Source organism: Diadema antillarum, unplaced genomic scaffold, assembly GCF_040938485.1.
Source record: "Diadema antillarum isolate AM-2024a unplaced genomic scaffold, OU_Dant_1.0 seq00001045_RagTag, whole genome shotgun sequence".
Taxonomy (NCBI): Eukaryota; Metazoa; Echinodermata; class Echinoidea; order Diadematoida; family Diadematidae; genus Diadema; species Diadema antillarum.
The window spans coordinates 263,452-281,642 of NW_027271876.1; the positions used below are offsets into that span (position 1 = coordinate 263,452).

At 37.7% G+C, this 18,191-nt stretch overlaps 1 protein-coding gene across 1 annotated transcript; it reads left to right on the top strand.

Annotated features, from left to right (window-relative positions):
* The first annotated feature begins 6,498 nt into the window (after nt 1-6,498).
* Nucleotides 6,499-10,048, top strand: LOC139743078 (uncharacterized). The gene is made up of 3 exons (XM_071653586.1): nt 6,499-6,681; nt 7,021-7,364; nt 9,333-10,048. The coding sequence occupies exons 1-3, from the start codon at nt 6,499-6,501 to the stop codon at nt 9,442-9,444; spliced, it is 639 nt and encodes a 212-aa protein (XP_071509687.1). The 3' UTR covers nt 9,445-10,048.
* Nucleotides 10,049-18,191: the final 8,143 nt, after the last annotated feature.

Here is an 18,191-nt window from a genome sequence, read left to right on the forward strand (position 1 = left end):
AGCAATTAGAAGCTGCATTGTGTAATGTGAAGTTTTGATGATAGGATGTACATGTACACAATATGTACAATGTAGGACTGCCAGTGTGTTTCTATGGGTGATGGAAAAATCTCTCTTTGGAGTGCACTTTGAATTTATGGTGAGGATCTCTCAAGTGGTATTCTTCAGCTTTTATTGTTTGCTTTCCTACATAAAGTGTAATGCATGGATCAAAATAAATCCCAATCATGGCACATTAAGCAAAAATGTGAACATTTTTGTTGATTTCATTACTAATGTAGGTTCCATTGATTTCCTCTTAAAGATAATAAAAAGTTTTGGTACCTCAAAAGCTTCCCTGAATTTCCTTGTCTTGGTTTGTGTTTCAGGTTAAAGTACGTTGTCTGTGAGAATTACTCGCCCCAAAGTGCTCTCATGTCTTAGTAATCATGCGATAATGGTTTCGTACCAGAGCCAACGCTGTACAGCGTCGATAAATATTGTACGAAACCACTGACTGCGACCAGCAGCGTGCAGCCCATTGTACGCATACTGTAGCTAACTGCGACCAGCAGCCCCATATGCATAGCGTACAAATGGGGCTTCGCATTGTAGCATTCAGGATCATGACAGAATTAGTATCGCGGGTAAATGTCAACTTAAAATCCAAAAATTTCTTCGATTTGAAGACTTACCAATTAAGTTGAAGTATTGAAAACAGGCTTCGAATAACGTTTGGTTCTGCCAATAGCCCCTTTCTGTTCGAATTGATGACTGAATGTGACTCGGTCGAGAGGACCTTGGGAGAGCTACCAGTACATACACTGGATACCATGGCCAGCGCATGCGCACACAAACATCTTATCCGTTCATGGATTTGAAATTTGTGTGCATGATGTGTTCGCATGCACTGGCTGTAGTATTCAGTGTACTGTATGTAGCTCTCGTAAGGTCCTGTCGACCGAGTCACATTCAGTCATCAATTCGAACAGAAAGGGACTATAGGCAGAACCAAACGTTGCCCGAAGCCTGTTTTCAATACTTCAACTTAATTGGTAAGTCTTCAAATTGAAGAATTTATGGGATTTTAAGTTGACATTTACCCTGCAATACTAAATCTGTCATGATCCTGGATGCTACAATGCGAAGCCCAATTACGCTATGCGTATGGGACTGCTGGTCGCTATGCGTATGGGGCTGCTGGTCGCAGTTAATTGCATGATTACTAAGACATGAGAGCACTTTGGGGCGAGTAAGTCTCACAGTGTTAGTTATATGAAAGGTACTTTAACCTGAAACACAAACTAAGACAAGGAAATTCAAGGACACTTTTGAGGTACCAAAACTTTTTATTATCTTTAAAACAAAATTCCACATGAAAGGTAGCATTGCAGTGTAAATGCCATTGTTGCAGCTGTGTTGTGACGTACCGTACCTGTATCTAAATATACTGAAAAGAGTGATAATTTTGGTATGATTTTTCGAGATATACATGGAAATCATGTTACCGTGTGATCAAATTTGAGGTACAAACATGTCAAAGTTCCATTTTGATTAAAGACAACAAAATCTTTCAACTATTCAATGTGTCCAGAACATCTAAAGCTACATTTGTAAATGTGTACAGGAGGAACATGGAGACTACTAAAAGACTACTACTACCAGAAATGAGAATCATGTGAAGCAGCTGTTTCCTCTGCTAGATTTAGACCATTATACACATTTACCAGAATATGGATGTCAATTTGCCATATGTTTAGCAAATCGGGACTTCCGAACGATTTCGCGAGTGGCAGAGACTCCAACCCCAAACACCTTCTGATCTGGAGAATTTCCTGCCTGAAACCCCTAGCAAACGGGAGACTCCAAGTTTATGTGTGCGAAGCGCGAAGTTCCTAGGGTTATAGATGCTCTCTGGTGCTATCTAAGGCTTATTTTTTTCAACATACGATAGAAATAAGTAAGAAATCCTTTCCAACGGGAGACATTGAGCCAGGGCGGGAGAAATTAAATCTCAAACGGGAGAACGGGAGATTTTGCCAAAATGGGTTTTCGGCGGGAGATCTCCCGTCGAAAACGGGAGAGTTGGAGTCTCTGGAGTGGTTAAATTCTCGATCATACAGTGCAGTAAAGAACAGAGAAATGCTTACATGCACACTGAGTTTATGTTGAGATGAGAGTTAATAATTTCACATGAAATGTTGTTATATTTGCGAATAGCCCCTGACTGGCGAACGAAATTTGCTCAAACAAAACCTTGTGAATTGGCATTTGTAAGTACACTGTACTAGCTTCATATCCTCTGTAGATAAGCTTTGCTCTCACCCACACATGATATCTAATGTACAGTGTAAAGGTTTCACATACGAGATTGACGCCTTACATTGTACAGCCAAGGGGTCAACAGTAACCGAAAAGGGGTACCATGGTAGATGAAGACTAAGCATTGAAGTCTTTCTTCTTTGTATTGTGTGTGTGTGTGTGTGTGTGTGTGTTTATTGTATGTGTGTGTTAGGTTTATTAGTATGGGTTTTGTATCTTACAAAATGTGTGTTTCTCATGACATGATCTGCATTTATAATATTGTGCTCTTTAAAACTGAAATAGAAGCTTCCCATGAAACATGCACTGCATAGTTTCTTCCCAAATGAAATGGGGGAAGCATTCTTATCAAGCAGTGTACATTACTAGCAACCATTAAAATTCTACCCATTCAGCATACCATGTGCAACGCTGTCATGCTGAAATTAGGTATGCTATGCCTTGTAAGATACCTCCCCTGTGATAGATTGTGCAGAGAAGAAGATGATGTCTTCAGCATTAAACTGTGCAACCTCATAATTAATGGTGAATGTACACCAAGGAAAGGTTGATGATCAAGGCAGTGAAGCTATGCCTTGCACAGCTACATTACTGTAACTTGAACATAATTGGACAAACATATCAAGAAGGATGCAACAATACAAATGCCAACAAGTTATGCGTATTTAGCATCAAATTTAAAGGTACTGTTTACCATTGGGAGCAGTGATGTAAAAACTGTACAAGCTATCACATTTGATGCATATGTGTAGGTCAGTTGTATCATTAAAAAATTGCACCATTTAAATTTTGCAATGAAGTCTAGAATATAAGGATATACAACTATTTTTCTCAATAAACCATAACTGTAGACATATGATTTATTCTAGAAACAATTTTATCATAATTATTGTTCACATTTTGTATACCGGTACATTACATTGATTATACTTCTTAGTTTCTATCCCTATCTCATATTTTAGAACCATTTTGAAACATTAAAGCTGGGTTTCTGTTCCATTGTGGTCAATAATGCCTTTAATGAGATTTGTCATGGAATGGTCAACTTTTGTAGTGCATCAAATGGCTTTCAATATTTCACTTTGCTAGTGTAATTATCCCAAATTGATTTTGTGTGATATCACAAGCATTTGACAGTTCATCAAGAGATATTCTAGCATAACTTTATTCAAAATTGATGAAATAGTATAAATAAAGTAGATTCCTTCAAATATCTAGAAAAATGTTTTGATAATTTTGTTTGGGTTGTTGTCTTGTGAATATATTTTGCAACAGATTTAAAATTCAGCAGAAAGCAATGCAATATCATATGACCAGGAAAAGCTTGATGAGATTTCCATAATCATATTGTATGAATCACTGATATTCAAGCTATATATAAATAACTTGTAAATAACAGGAGTTACCGCAGCTCAGTCCCTTAATGTATTTAAACAGCTTCAATTTCATCCATTTCCTCTATAAAACAAAGCTCTTTCTGAGACAACAATCCTTATAATTATGGTAGTAAATGGGGACTATGACCCATGAAAATGCTGCATGAGTCAATTAGATGGGAGTGACCATTTCTAATCAGTTTGATATAATAGTGAAATCCTCATTCAATATAATGTAACAGGACTGATAAATGTCAAAGCCCATTTAGTACACAGTATTAATAGTACAGTGGAGTGGAACAGTGCTGTGCTTGGAAGGCATTCATGATACCATTGCTGCAGCTGGTGTGTACAATACATATCTCACTCAGAGCTTGCTGTACACATTGTACATAGTGTCAGCTCCCCCAAGGCTGTAGTGAGTGTATCTACATCATCTCCTACTGTGAATTACATCAGCGTGAAAGAGATGATTGATGGACAGTTTACCAGGTGTGTGAGCAGCTAAGAGGTCGTTTGAGCGAGGCAGGGCTGGCAGTTAGTACGTGTACCTAGCAAGGGATAGGATTCATGAGAGAGCAGTACCAGTAGAGAGTAATCGTGTCAGTTTAACCCATTCCCACGAAACCCCACCAGTAGAGCATGTACATTGTAAAAACTGACTTAACATGCGTAAAGCTGCACATACAGTGTGCATACAATACACACCCTTTTGTTTGTTTCAAACACAAGATATGTTCTTTACAAAGGTTTATTGTTCCCAGAGCCACCATGTCTCCCTCATACATGTACTGAAAGTTGCTCTCTGAAAATTTGAGTGTATTTTATGCCCTTAAAAGGAATATAGAAAATACTCAGTGGATTTAGGAATGTCTTGGTAATTTACCTACATTGAGATGTTACATGTAATAGACAAACCATATCCCCTTTAAGCTCTCTTGAACCTTCTTGATTTTTAGTGTTGGACTGTTGGGAGCTCTTTAATTGTTCTATTTACTATTACGCCTTTTAACCCGTTGAGGACGAGTCTTGAGTATACTCGGGCACGAGTCTATGGGAAATGCATGTTGTAGCAAAATCAGTCCATCCTCAACGGGTTAAGAAGCATCAGAGTATCTGTATCTGAGGATGTACATACATATGTAGTCTGATTGCGTGTGTGTGTGTGTGTGTGTGTGTGTGTGTGTGTGTGTGTGTGTGTGTGTGTGTGTGTGTGTGTGTGTGTGTGTGTGTGATTAATGACATGGCAGCAATTAAACACATTCAAAATTTGAGTGGAATATGGGTACTTAAACTGTTTTTGAATAGGGTACATCATTGCTAGGTAGTAGACAGGTGATGAATTGGTGTTACCACAGAATGATCCATGATCCACAGCTATTGGGGGAGATTGAATGCAAATCCCAAATGTGAGACATACACTATTCTCAACAAAATAGCATCTTAAACCCTTAGGTTGGAACACTATGTATTCCTGACAACAAAATTCATAATAAGTTATATCCCATGGGATATTCAAAATACTTTGCTGTAATTCATACTTGAACTCAAAGTTTTCATGTTGCCAGTTTTGCAGCATCACCAACCAATAAAGTAGCCAGCTCTTTGATTGTAGCTATATGTAGCTATCCATTTGTGTTTACTAAAAGCCATTTTACTTTCCATCTCATGCACAGAATGCCAACCCAGATTGTGTGCATGCCCTTAAATCAAATGCTCTTCTTCCATCATTTTCCATTTGTTGATGGAAGAACATTCCAAGATTTTTTTCTTAACCTGGGAAATTTTACAGTTGATCTGCTATCATGTGATTGAAGGTGCATTTATCAGCTTACTTCTGGTGTAGAATTAAGGTTTCCAGCAACTTTCAAGGAGATTTGAACAGATGATAAATGCAAAGCTTTTTTGATTCTGGAGTTAGAAATGCCTTTTTGAAACACTGAAAAAAGTGCAATTGCAATGCGTTTGAGCCAGAAATGCATTTCTATTAGGATGATAAATGCAAAGTAATTTTGAAACATGTTTTTTTTTTTTTTTTTTTTTTTAACACTTGGGTGGCGCCATATACTTGTACCCACCCCAACCACTGCCAAGTACATGAGTACGTGATCTGTGTTCGTCAGATCAAACTACACAGTGGAGCTGCACATTGACAAGTCCTCCCTTTTGACACGACAGAGACCTGATTAACGCAACAGCTCGAGAAACACTCGATCTAAAAGGCCTCTGCAAATGTTGTTTGATAGTGGACAATGAAACATGTTTCAAACATGGAAAGGTGATAAACACAGCTCATGTCTATCCGCTTGCCTACTTAATGTTTGACTAAACCATGTAATATTTCAAGTTGTGTTACAAACTTGTTTCAAGACAGTGATGTGAAGAAATTGTTTCTGGGGTATAATAGCCCCTTTAACACCTGGATGGTACGGGTAAATCCTGCAAGATTTAACACAGTCTGAAGTTGTCTGATGTACAGGGCAAAAAATATGCTGTCTTCATTCTCAGTCATTGTCTTTCATTACCATACCTAGATCAAAATGTAATGCTTCCTTTGTATTACCTGAAGAATACTTTAGTTTGGTAGCTCCTTTGCCTAGTTATCAAGATTGGATACTTATGTGACTTAGATGCTGATTTAACCTAATGTGACTTTCCATGGATTGTGCTCTCCCATATTAATTGCAAGAAAGTCAGCTGCATACATGTACATGTTCCATACAGTGTCCACATAAATCATTAGTGAGGGCATCTTCCTCTTCCTTCTCTGTTGCCGTCCCTCTGTAGGTGATGTGTGTTCATCATTATCAAAGGTGAAGCCATGGAGGAATCATCAAGAAGAGCCATAGTAACTGATGTCCAGTTTTATATAACAGCTGCCCTGGTCACTCTATTAGCCATTGTCATCTCCTTCAAGTGGGTATACAGGAGGACCAGACGGCCGAAGGCTTCACCACCGGAACACAATGTCTGCCCTGTGCATCATACAGCTAGTAGCACACAGGTATATATTTTCAGTATCAATCTGTATGTCTGTTTTTCTCTGTTATCTTGTGTTTAACTTTAATGCAGGCATTGTAGGTAACTGCACATGTGTCGTCCTCTATTACTGTCGTGTCACTGCTGCTATTTGGACTTTCAAGACCAATGTCTTCCATGAGCTGTGTAGACTAACTTCTTGCCTAGTCATTTGGTTGAGATACGAGATAAGACTATCAAATTATCTATCTGACAGTAAAGAAGGTATTCACACTCATCTACATCTAACAATGTTAACATTTCATTCTGCAATCAAAATGCATTGAAGTGAACTTAAAGTCTGATCTGTGTTGTTTGGTTGCAGTCTGTCACTGAGGACAAGTCACAACAGGTAGCATCAGGGGATGGTGATGGGAGCTGTCGTTACCATGGAGACAGCATCCCTGAGGAGGAGGAGGGGGAGGGGGAGGAGGAGGAGGTGGATCTTGGGGACATTGGAGATGTGCTTATTAACCATGAGGATATCAAGCCGGTCAGTGCCTCCCAGACCGAGGCCTTGATTGACCAGTTGGAGGAAGACAAAGGAGCAGGAGGAGAAGAGAGTACTGGTAGCAGAGAACAGCATCTAGCTGGGCCTCAGAAAACCAAGAAACTTGTTGAGGAGGTTTCCCGCATGATGTCAGATGAACAGAAACAGGAGGAGAGAAGGTGGGTGAAAATCACAGTGAAATTTTTCTCATATTTTCTGCATGCATGGCTGATATGTAACATCACTTCAAGTGTCATTTGATTGTGTTTGAACAATTTATTGCATTGAAAGTACAAACATATCAGCAAAGTAACTCTAAGATCAGTAGGCATTACAGTAGGTGGAATTTGGTTTACAGTTATGCAATTGATTATGCCAAAGGGGGTGTAGCACAAGTCTACACTGGAATTCATGGATGACATGAAACTGATCTGAAAAGTCAGTGGTTTCTGAAAACTAGCTGATAAGATAGTACACTTAAAGCAAAAGAGACAAAGCATTCTTGGATCTACACTGTGATATAGTCACTTTTAAGCCCACATGTTCATATATAAACTGTGTGATAAAAACATCTTTGATGTGCAAGTTCTCATATCAGATTTTTTTTTTAAAGCAAGTAATATTGGAAATAAATTGCTGAGCAGTGCTTCTCATGACATCTTTACATGACATTGGTTGAAATTGTGATAAATTGAATTCTTATGGGCAGTATACAGTTTCTTGTTGCCATAAGCATACTGATAAAAAAATAAATGAAATTCTAATAGAACTTAACACTTGTAGGTGACCTTTAGATATTTTGGTACAAGATACACGCTTCTATGTTTTTCAAGTTTTTGATGAAGTGTTCTAATAGCAGCACATTATGAGTTCCTGCCAGCTTGTTGTAAACATGTGATGATCCTATTAAGTAGTCAAGATATTGTTTTTTTAAGTATTTGCTCTTAATGAGGTAGATAGACTGTTGCTATGTAACTACATCATTATGGGGGGAAAAAATGTCGCTGGGTAATGCACATTTGTCGCCTCATCTTCGCCTGTCTGTTACGTTGTAATTGAGTGTATGTGGCAGGGGTTAATATTTAGTTTAAGAAAAATATATCACTCAGGGGACAAAATGGCATGAAGTTCTTTTATTCAGCTGCAAAATGCAACCATGGCTGTTTGCCTTTTTGTTGTTTTTCTTTGTTTGTTACAGCAGTGCATCTTGGATTATGCTTTCAAGATTAGTATTATTTTGGGAGTAAACCATACCAAAATCAATGAGATTTCCTTAAAGTTACATGTAACTATTTGTTCACAATATGTTCTGGGCCCTTTGGCACAAAAAGAAGCAATCAAACACAAGTCAGAAAATCAAGCATAAGTCAGGATCAGCCAACCTGATCAGAAATGAGTATTTAGAGACTTATGTTTAATTGTCTGGCTTACAGTCTGTGTGTGATCCCAACTTTTATGCAACAATTAAGGCCCTGACAGCAATAAGGTAGGATCACCAAATTTACAAATCAGATGCATCTCCTGAAGATGCAGGTCTAGTTTGAAAACGGGTTTATTGGATAAAGTTCATATACAGTCAACCTTGCTCAAGTCGACGTTGCATAAGTCGAATAGTCATTGAAGTCAAAGGTCTTTTCAATTCCCCTTCTCTTATTCTATCAATTTTAATCCCTCGTAAGTCAAATCTTCTCTAAGTTGAAGCTATTTCTTCAGTCCAAATAGATTTGACTTAGGCAAGGTTGACTGTATTGAGGCCTACTCAACTTTCTGTGATAAAAAACAGCCACAAACAAGAAGTCACTGTGATTGCAAACACTACAACTTACATCTGAAGGTTTAACTGGTATGCCAAATTAAGATATGGATGAAGTTTGGCCAAGAAGAGAGGTCAAAATATCAGTGAGCTTTTCCTGAAAGGTGCTGTAACAGCGTTAACTTTGTGCAATTACAAGATAAAGAAAATGCTGAATTAACATCACATGGATGTCTTCTTGAGACTCAGGTAAGTGTTGATTATAGACAACTCAGCAATAACTTTCATATACTACAACCTGTCTCTACAATCATTTGCACCTCAGTGCCATTGTGTGCAATGTATTTTCTGATGTTAACATATTTATCATGTTTATTTGTATTTCATCATCCAGAATTCAGTCAGAACAACTGGAAGCCATCTTCAAGCTGGTCCAGGAACAAAGTGACACATTTGGCATCAACTCTCTCCAAGACATCCAGGACCAATTCAAGCTTTATGCCTAGGACTAAGTATGTGTGTAGACCAATCTACACTGGTAGACCAAGCTGCATTCCAGGTAACTTTCACACTCACCAGCAGGTCGACTGTAGTCTCTTTTTCAGACACCTCCTCATCTCAAATGAATTCCACCCAGCTGTATATGATGCAAGCAAAGTTTGGCATTCTTCAATATGTGTGATAAGACATCTTTAGTTACGTTCAAATGGTGATCCTCAACTTCGAGGATAAGCTCATAGTTAGGTATGGGGCACCAAGTTGACAAGTGACAACATCAATTTTGTCGACGAAATGACAAGTTTGTCACAAAATGACAGTTTGGTCAATGAAATAACAGTTTTGTCTCAAAATTTGGTCACGAAATTGACATTGTACACTAATAAATGAACAAACTATTTTGTCACGAAATTGTCATTTTGTGATGAAGGAGACAATGCGACACTTGGTTCTCCATACTTAAGTAGAAGCTTATCCTCGAAGTTTAGGATCACCATCTGAACGTTACTAGACTGTCTCTGGTGAATTTATGGAGGGTAGACAAGACAAGAGAATGTTGCATAGTCATAGAGTGTGAGCCCTTGGCAATAATAGATGATAAATAGTGAGATAGAAAAGTACAAAGAGTACGGTGAATGTTGCCTATAATTGAGATGTTGTTCTACAGGAAGTCAATAAAAGTGAAACTTACCAGTGAAAAGTAGACTCAGCCTGTATAAGCTGTGACAGGCTTGTGGTCAGTGCAGTCATTTAGTCATAGTAGTGAAGATGAATTATATACAAGGATTGAGGATTAAAACAATGTAGTTTGATTTAGCTGATTCAACTTCATTGGAGTGGACATTCAGAAGATAGCCTTCTTTATGTACATGATTTTTGTAATCTTCGATTAAGATATGCCAAACCAGTTTTTGCAGACTTTCCACAGTTTAATGAGGCTAGAAGGATATACGTGAATCATAAAATCTTGTGTACGCTGTATTTCAGATGGCAAGGGTTCAGGAGATATCAGCTTTATATTATCAAATGACTGAGTTTGATCACTTGTATCAATCATTGTGCATACATCACGTTAGTTTTGCCGAAACTGAAGTGATGTGTGAGATTGATTATATGTGTGTTCCCAGTTACATTTCTAGTTCAATCTAGTTCAATTTCATATTTCTCAATATGAAGATAAAATGTAAAAATATACAATTTAATATGATTTCAGAATAGAATGTGCAACTGAAACACTGACCAAATTAAACAAATGGCAGTCATTTGACAAATACATTTGAAGGATTAGTTAAGAAAAATGCAAGAGAAATATAGGAATCTACATAAACATAAGCTTTTAAAGCTTAGATCCTGGTAAAATTAGTAGATGTTGAAAATAGATATAAAGGGTGAATGAAATTTTAGACAGAATTTGAGGTAAAGATGACACTGATTACACAGGGATAGAGAGTAATATTTTTTCAGAAATAGGAGTAAGATGAAATGAACCTCATGTTGCACAAGAGATATTAAGAGTTTTATAGCAACAGTTTAGCTGTGTAATTTTAAGAAGTCTCCGTGGAATATAGTTACACATCAAAATTCCATTGTTGATTATTGTGTATGCATGTTCATGTAGGCATGAATTAAGCAATATGTTGTTGAGATTTGTAAATATTTTCATAAAGTTGCAAACACTGTATTGAAATACAACCGAAGCCTTTGACTTTATAAATTATACAAATGCCTCTTCAAAGGTATAGTAAATATTTTTGTTGAATTAGAGGCCTAGTGTTAAGTAGCCTTACTCTATGCTATCACCAGGCATTGCTTGCTGTACAGTATTGTTTGTTTCTCATGGCTAGTGCACAAAGTGTATGTATTAATCAGGGGCATTTGTAAGGATTGGCATATACTTGCCAAAGTGTTGCCATAATGTGATACTGTTCTGTCTGTGAAGACTACATCCTATTCTCGATTGCATCATATCCCTTTTTATTTGATAGCCAAACATTGTAGTCCAAGAAAACAGAATTCTGTTGCTTTGTTGAGGTTATTTCATATCAGGTCTTGGGTCTACTGAAGTTGCCAGTGTGTAACGTAATTGCGTTTAAAAGCCGGAGCCCACTAGTGTAATGTTTCCCTTTAAAGTGTTCTTTTCTTTAGATCACAGACATCAAATTCAAGAGACTAACTGTGCTTTCTGCCACTTTGCTTTGCTATGCATCTTAGTGAAGTTTGAAAGTGATTATATTACCACTCACTTGCGATAAATGCTATAATGTGAAATTGGACTGCTAAATGACAATGGAAGGAAATTACAATGTAACCCCTTCTTAGGGAACACATAGATGACAACGTAGGTCCAAAAACAGATCTTTTCAACACTCTTTTTTTTTTGGACATGGGTGCATAGCAAGTTAGATGGAGATAGGCCTCACTGCACACGAGGTTTAGGAAAGCAGAAAATGAATCCTACACTGTAGATGAGTGTAATGTGTCAAGTATTAAAGCTACACAGTCAGACACAAAATAAGTCAGTCTCTGATAAAATGTTGTTGGATTTTTGTGTTTCAATTTGCTCATTTATTAGCTTGAAGTTTTTACATTACTTAGCGTTGTTTTGTTGTTGTTGAAGCTTTCAGCTATTTCAGATTTGATGTTGCATATTGCTTCTTTTATTGTTTGTGATTTGAGCTTGATTGTCGGTCCTCTATTCTCTGTTTTTCATGCATCTGCTTCAAAAGATACCTGAGGCCGTCTGTTTTCAACACATCCATCTCTTCCTCTGTCCATCAGTACACACCAAATCTTGTCCAAATGAATAAAATGTTCAGCAGATATTTGTGGTACGTGGCTCGATCAGGCATCCTGGATGAGGTGTGTAGATGAACTGGTACATGCACTGACTAAATTGTTGTCAAATGTCCTCAAAGTGTGAGGTCTCTGACTAGACACTATAACTGAGGCCACTGGCTGCCAACTAATATGCTCAAGAATATTCCCTTTTGCAATTCTGCTGCCAGACAAATTTTGCTGGGTATTTTCTTTTGTGTATTACAGTAAGCCACCCAAAATGGTAGGGGTATACATCATCAGTGAGGATGGAAACACATAAACCATTATTTACTTCAGATGGTAGTGATAACAGGTGGAAGGTCAAGGTCAGAGGTCACCTAAATCTAACTAGCACTGTCATTCACTGGCTATAACTTCCATTATGATAATCTATTGATGATGATTATTTAGTCGAATAACATAGTGATATGAATTGGAAATATTTCCTTTGTGCAAAAAAGGTTGATTAAGGTCAGTCCTCATGGTTTTGGTCAATGTTAATGAATTCTATATAATGTGAATGAAGGCTTGCCGCAGACATACAAAAATGGAAGCATCCTGGTTGACTGCTTTGCACTGCAGTCTAATAAGTGGCTTTTAGTTTTTCAGAATTTACTGATGTTACATTGTCTTTAGTATGAGGCGTACATGGTAAGTGGTCAAAACCTTATCTTGTGTGATTATTTATGAACAGAACTGCCATCAAAATACAGTCAAACCTGTCTTAGCGGCCACCTCTCTATAGCGGCCACCTGCTTATAACGGCTACTGAAAAATCCCCCGAACGCAATTGCTGTATTATAGACCCTTTATATAGCGGCCACCTGCCTAACGCGGCCAGTGGCCACTCATTTTGTCTCCCGTGGTGAATATCAACCTGCGTATAGCGGCCACAAAAACTGAGTTGATCCATTAAATCAGCAATGAGTACGATGTCTTTTACATTCATTGCGTGATGTCTACCGAGTCCTAGCTCAGTCACAATCACACAGACATGATTGACAAAATTAATGCAGCTCTTTGCCACGAAAACCCGTCTTACCGCCAACTTGACTAGATTAGATCTAGGCTTCAGAAATGCAGCCCTGAATAGCTGCTACAAAGGCAAAGAGAACTCCTAATAACAACTTAGACTGTTACCGAAATGCAGACTAATTAGTGTTAATCCCTTTGAGTAAGGACAACATGGTACCTGTCTGGGTATTGTTTCTATAGTTTACGTAAATTTTACACATTTTCAATCCTCCATCGAACTCAGCTCTCGTGAACCCCGTTCATGCAAACCGGTAGGGATGAACCTGAGCACTTCTCAGGCCCGAAATATTGTTTTTAACATCAAAAGAATAGAAGGGGGCAATGAAAAAAAAAAATGAAGTGAATTGTACAACGAAAATCCCCATAATAGCAGAGCTGCTGCATATGCAAACTTAAATGTTGTTGTTGTTTTTTTTTTAAAGAATAACATGCGGTATTTTCGGCTATCATAAAATGCAAGTAATGAAATTCAAAATGGCCGCCGACCTGTCTATAACGGCCACCTGTCTATAGCGGCCACTTTTGTTGTTTCCCTTGGGTGGCCGCTATAGACAGGTTTGACTGTAGTTCTTTGCTTGCAGTCTTGATCATCCTTGCATTCTTCAGTTTTCTGGTGTTTTACCCAAAGGCGAGAATTTGCCACAAAATACGACACAAATTTCTAATCAATTCTAGGTGGCTGCATACCACGCCTCATACACTACTACCAGGTACAATGTACATGAATATGAGGAGAATAGCAGAATGTATACGTGAGAAATTCCTCTGATGATCTTGTGAAATGGTCTGTTTGTAGTTTCATCTCCCAGTACTGACATGTTCACTCTCCTGATGAGACTTAGATCAGTTTGAGGCTTCTTGTTGCAGCTAACCACATATTTTTATAAGGATTGTATTTTCACAAATATATCAGGTGCAGTTGAGCAGTACTTGACTTGGTTGATGTAGAGATTATTTGTGTGTGCTTTAATACTGGTGATTGCAATACACTTTTTAACTCCTAAATTTTGCTCCCTCTCCACCCCACTCCCCCCACCAAAGCTGGCATTTCTATTTCAGATTTTAAAAAGCCACGAAGCCTTGCCTAGTTTTACAATAAAAGTTGATGAATATTTGTAATAAGATTTCTGTTTTAGATCCAGGGCCCTGTTTTATGAAGAGTTATAATTGATTGTATAGTTGATTTCTATCATAAGTCTATGGCAGCTTGTGTGTTAAGGAAATTTATAATTGATTATATCTTTTGATAAAATGGAGCCCAGGAATATCACATGTTAGAGTGTAGAGCTGATGCCACTCAAAGCAATCCTGCATCGCTGCCATCCTACACTCTGCCTTATGCATAGTATAAACATGTAATCTCACAGTGTGCTATTCATTCAGCCTCGTTCATATTGTTTATTTGTGTGCCAGTAGTTCACTTTTATATCTGATTCAGTGATCTTGACATTAAGGGGGTAAAAAAAAAAGAATGGACAATTGGTGAAAAAAGCAAACTTGTGCTCGATTTAATACATGTAGTAAGACAAAGTCCCATGTTCTACATTGTACCTCTTGCTTGTTTGTTTCTTTGGAGGGCATTTGTGATACATGTACTCATGCTTTTATGCAGATGATTGCCGTGTGTGTATTACACAATATGAATTAGTGTTGTGTCATAGAAATGGGCATTTTATTTGACTAGACTTTTTTTTTAATACCTGATGTGCTAATATGTATATAAATGTTTAATTTTATTGATCCTTAAAACATGTTGTCATATTTATGGTATTTAATTTGTTTCCCTGTGATGGAACGTATTTATTGTGTTGAAAATTTGAGGCTGTGTTCTTGCCTGTTTCAGCATTGTTTGTAGTTGAATGGTTGTATTAAACTTTACATATTCTTGATACAAGATGTAAATGTTACTCTGTGTGGAATTTTTTTTTTAGATGTAACATGGGAACATTTGTTGTCACTTCTGGATAAGTGTAGTACAGTACTCAGGCATTGCAAGCTACAGACGTGTATCAGGCTTGGGGAATTATTCTTCATATTTTCTCAAGTCATAAGCAGGGGCGGATCCAGGAATTCCGTAAAGGGGAGGCGTGTTTGCAAAATTAAAGAGGGGCGCACGGACCACCCCCTCCCGTTTTTTTTTTTTTTTTTTTTTCCTTTGTTTTAACCAAAAGTAAAGAGGGGGTGCACGCCCGGTGCGCCTGCCCCCCCCCCCCCCACCCCCCCTGGATCCGCCAGTGATAAGTAACTTCTTCCGTGTGAGCAAATGTGCAGCATTATTCATAGCAATTCTGTTTCCACTGAGGAAAACCAAGGGATGGTATAGTTTTGGTTGGGAAGGGGATTCAGATTTTAACTTTTCGAAAGAGATTAGAATCCACTTACATGAAATACTAGTATACAAGAGCATACAATTCTAAGAGGAACTAAAAGTTTATTTGATAGAAATCGGTTTGAAATGGCTGAGATAAAACCAAAGTAAAACAAAGTGGTCCTAATAAAAGGTGGGTCCCACCATTTACTAGGACCCTGTGTTCAGATATCTCAGCCACTTCAAAACAGATGTTCATCAATAAACTTTTGATTCCTCCTCAAATAGTATGCTCATATTTCACACACATTGCATGTGGTTTCTAATTATCTCGCAAAAAGTTAAAACCTAAATACCCATCTCAACCAAAACTTTACCATCCCTTTGATATGGATTGACTAAACATTTGTGTGTGTGTGTGTGTGTGTGTGTGTGTGTGTGTGTGTGTGTGTGTGTGTGACGAAGTACACTGTAAACACATTGAGAGAGAAAAAAAAAGAAGTTTGCAGATTGTATCTTCATCCATTAGTAACATGCACCAACACCTACACACAACCCACATTTAACTCACACTTGTCTCATGAAATACCAGTACACAATATTGGTAAAATCACTTTAAACCAATTTCAAATGATTTAACAAAAAACTTCATTCTGAAATGTTGAAAACAGAGAATTTGGAAGTGGCTTCCCCACCAGATGAACATCTGATAGCAATATGACAAAAGGAAAGTCTTTGTTTTTGTTCATCATAAACTGATTCATGAAATTAAAAGTAACATTAAAATACTTGTATGAGATTGAGCATTTGAAATGCAATTCCATATCACCAGGTAGACACATCCTTTTCACAGGATCTGTGTATATCGACGATCGTGCTCTATTCTAAACCACAGTCACAGCGACAATAACGTTCCATTTGTCTCATATGCAACTTTTTCTCTTTTCCTCTCGCCTTTACATGCCAACTGTACAAATTGTAGACATTTGTGCAGTATACTAGTGAGAAAATGAAGGTTTTATTCATTTCAAGTTATCCCTTTAACAGTCAAGTAAACATTGATCTTTTCAAATAAATACACATCATCAGGTGAATTTCAGTGACTTCAACATTTGCTGAATACACTCTTGATAGCTACAATTTTGAGTCACCCTTATCTAATCGTGCTTCACAATGTCAGACAAAACCAGCTTTTCCTTTGACAATGAGGGGATTGATACCCCCCCCCCCAAAAAAAAAAAAAAAAAAAAAGAAGAAGAAAGGAATACCGACCAAATCTTTCGCAGTAATAGTGAAAATGAAATATTAAAAGTATATACAATGGCAATGGCTGGAATGTGTGTGAGGTATGTATCTCTAAGCTAAGTACTTGTAAGTCACATATTGGGTAAGATAAGGTATTGCATAGAAATAGCTTGTTCTCAATAAGGCTCAGTACAAAAGGAACAAACTGAAATTAGATTGCTTTCTTGATCTCAGCAGATAAAAAGGTTTGGTTCTAACTATAGTATGTTATAAGTGTTTTTGACAGGAAACCATTTTTTTTTTTTAAATCCCCTCCCAACAGCTTGAGGCATCTGCAAGTTATCTTCAAGTGAATGGGTTACTTTTCATGAATGAACATGCTATGACTTCGAATGGGCCCTGACTATGTCTGGCTCTCACAGTCTCCTACCCTCAGTACTAGTATGCATCGGGTCCACAACTGAAGATACCCATATGAACTTGATGACAAAGAATTGGTACAAACATGGAACTATTCCAGCTAATCTGGCCTTTTATATTCTTTCTCTGTTTCATCATTCATGAAATAAGATTTCCTGCTAATGCTGTTCATGAATGACAAAGGCAGTGTTCATAGGCTAAAATACTTATCGCTGTCTTGGGCAAGAACTATACAGTGTATAACCGAGAAAACTATCATCCTACAGTGTAGGTTCTTTAAACACACACACGCACACACACAAAATAACTTGCATAGTCAGTCATGGGTCTGTGTTGCCATTCATTTCACTAGCACCACAATGACCTCAATTGTAAAGATTGCTGTAAGCTACGGTACTTCGCATGCCACAGGCTAAAACACAACTGTTTTAGTTTGGCAATCTGTACTGTACATATGACTATACATATACCCGGTGGCCTAGGGCCATTAAATATTGATGTCGGGCCACCCAATTTCCAAAAACGCTATCTTTTGGTGGCTTGGTTCAGGCACTTAAGGTTCGAAATGGATTGTTATATATCCATTTATTTTGGGCCACTACAGTGGCCCAAAATGTTAGCTGCAAAGATTTTAATCAATGGTGGCCCAAACTGGCCATCAGAGAAAGTGTTGCACCCTGTATACACACTATTATCAAAGGTTATACGAGAAATGCAGCCACAGTACTGTTGCCAACTTTATACAGGTGTGACACTCTGTTTTTAGTACTTTCTATCTCTGCACAACAGCATAGTTATTAAATATTAAAAGTCAAGTACAGTGGAAACCACTGGAAGAAGGAAGTTTGAGATGAAGTGGGTCATAGAGATTAAATTGTCCAGGAGAAAGGGATGCAAGCAGTTTTTTTTTTTTTCTACAAAAAGACAAAC

Bases quoted from the DNA above. Each gene is read 5' to 3' on its own strand.
- LOC139743078 (XM_071653586.1), top strand. From the start codon at position 6,499: ATGGAGGAATCATCAAGAAGAGCCATAGTAACTGATGTCCAGTTTTAT. The intron at 6,682-7,020 runs GTATATATTTTC...GTTTGGTTGCAG, and splicing joins ATACAGCTAGTAGCACACAG to TCTGTCACTGAGGACAAGTC. The intron at 7,365-9,332 runs GTGGGTGAAAAT...TTCATCATCCAG, and splicing joins CAGAAACAGGAGGAGAGAAG to AATTCAGTCAGAACAACTGG.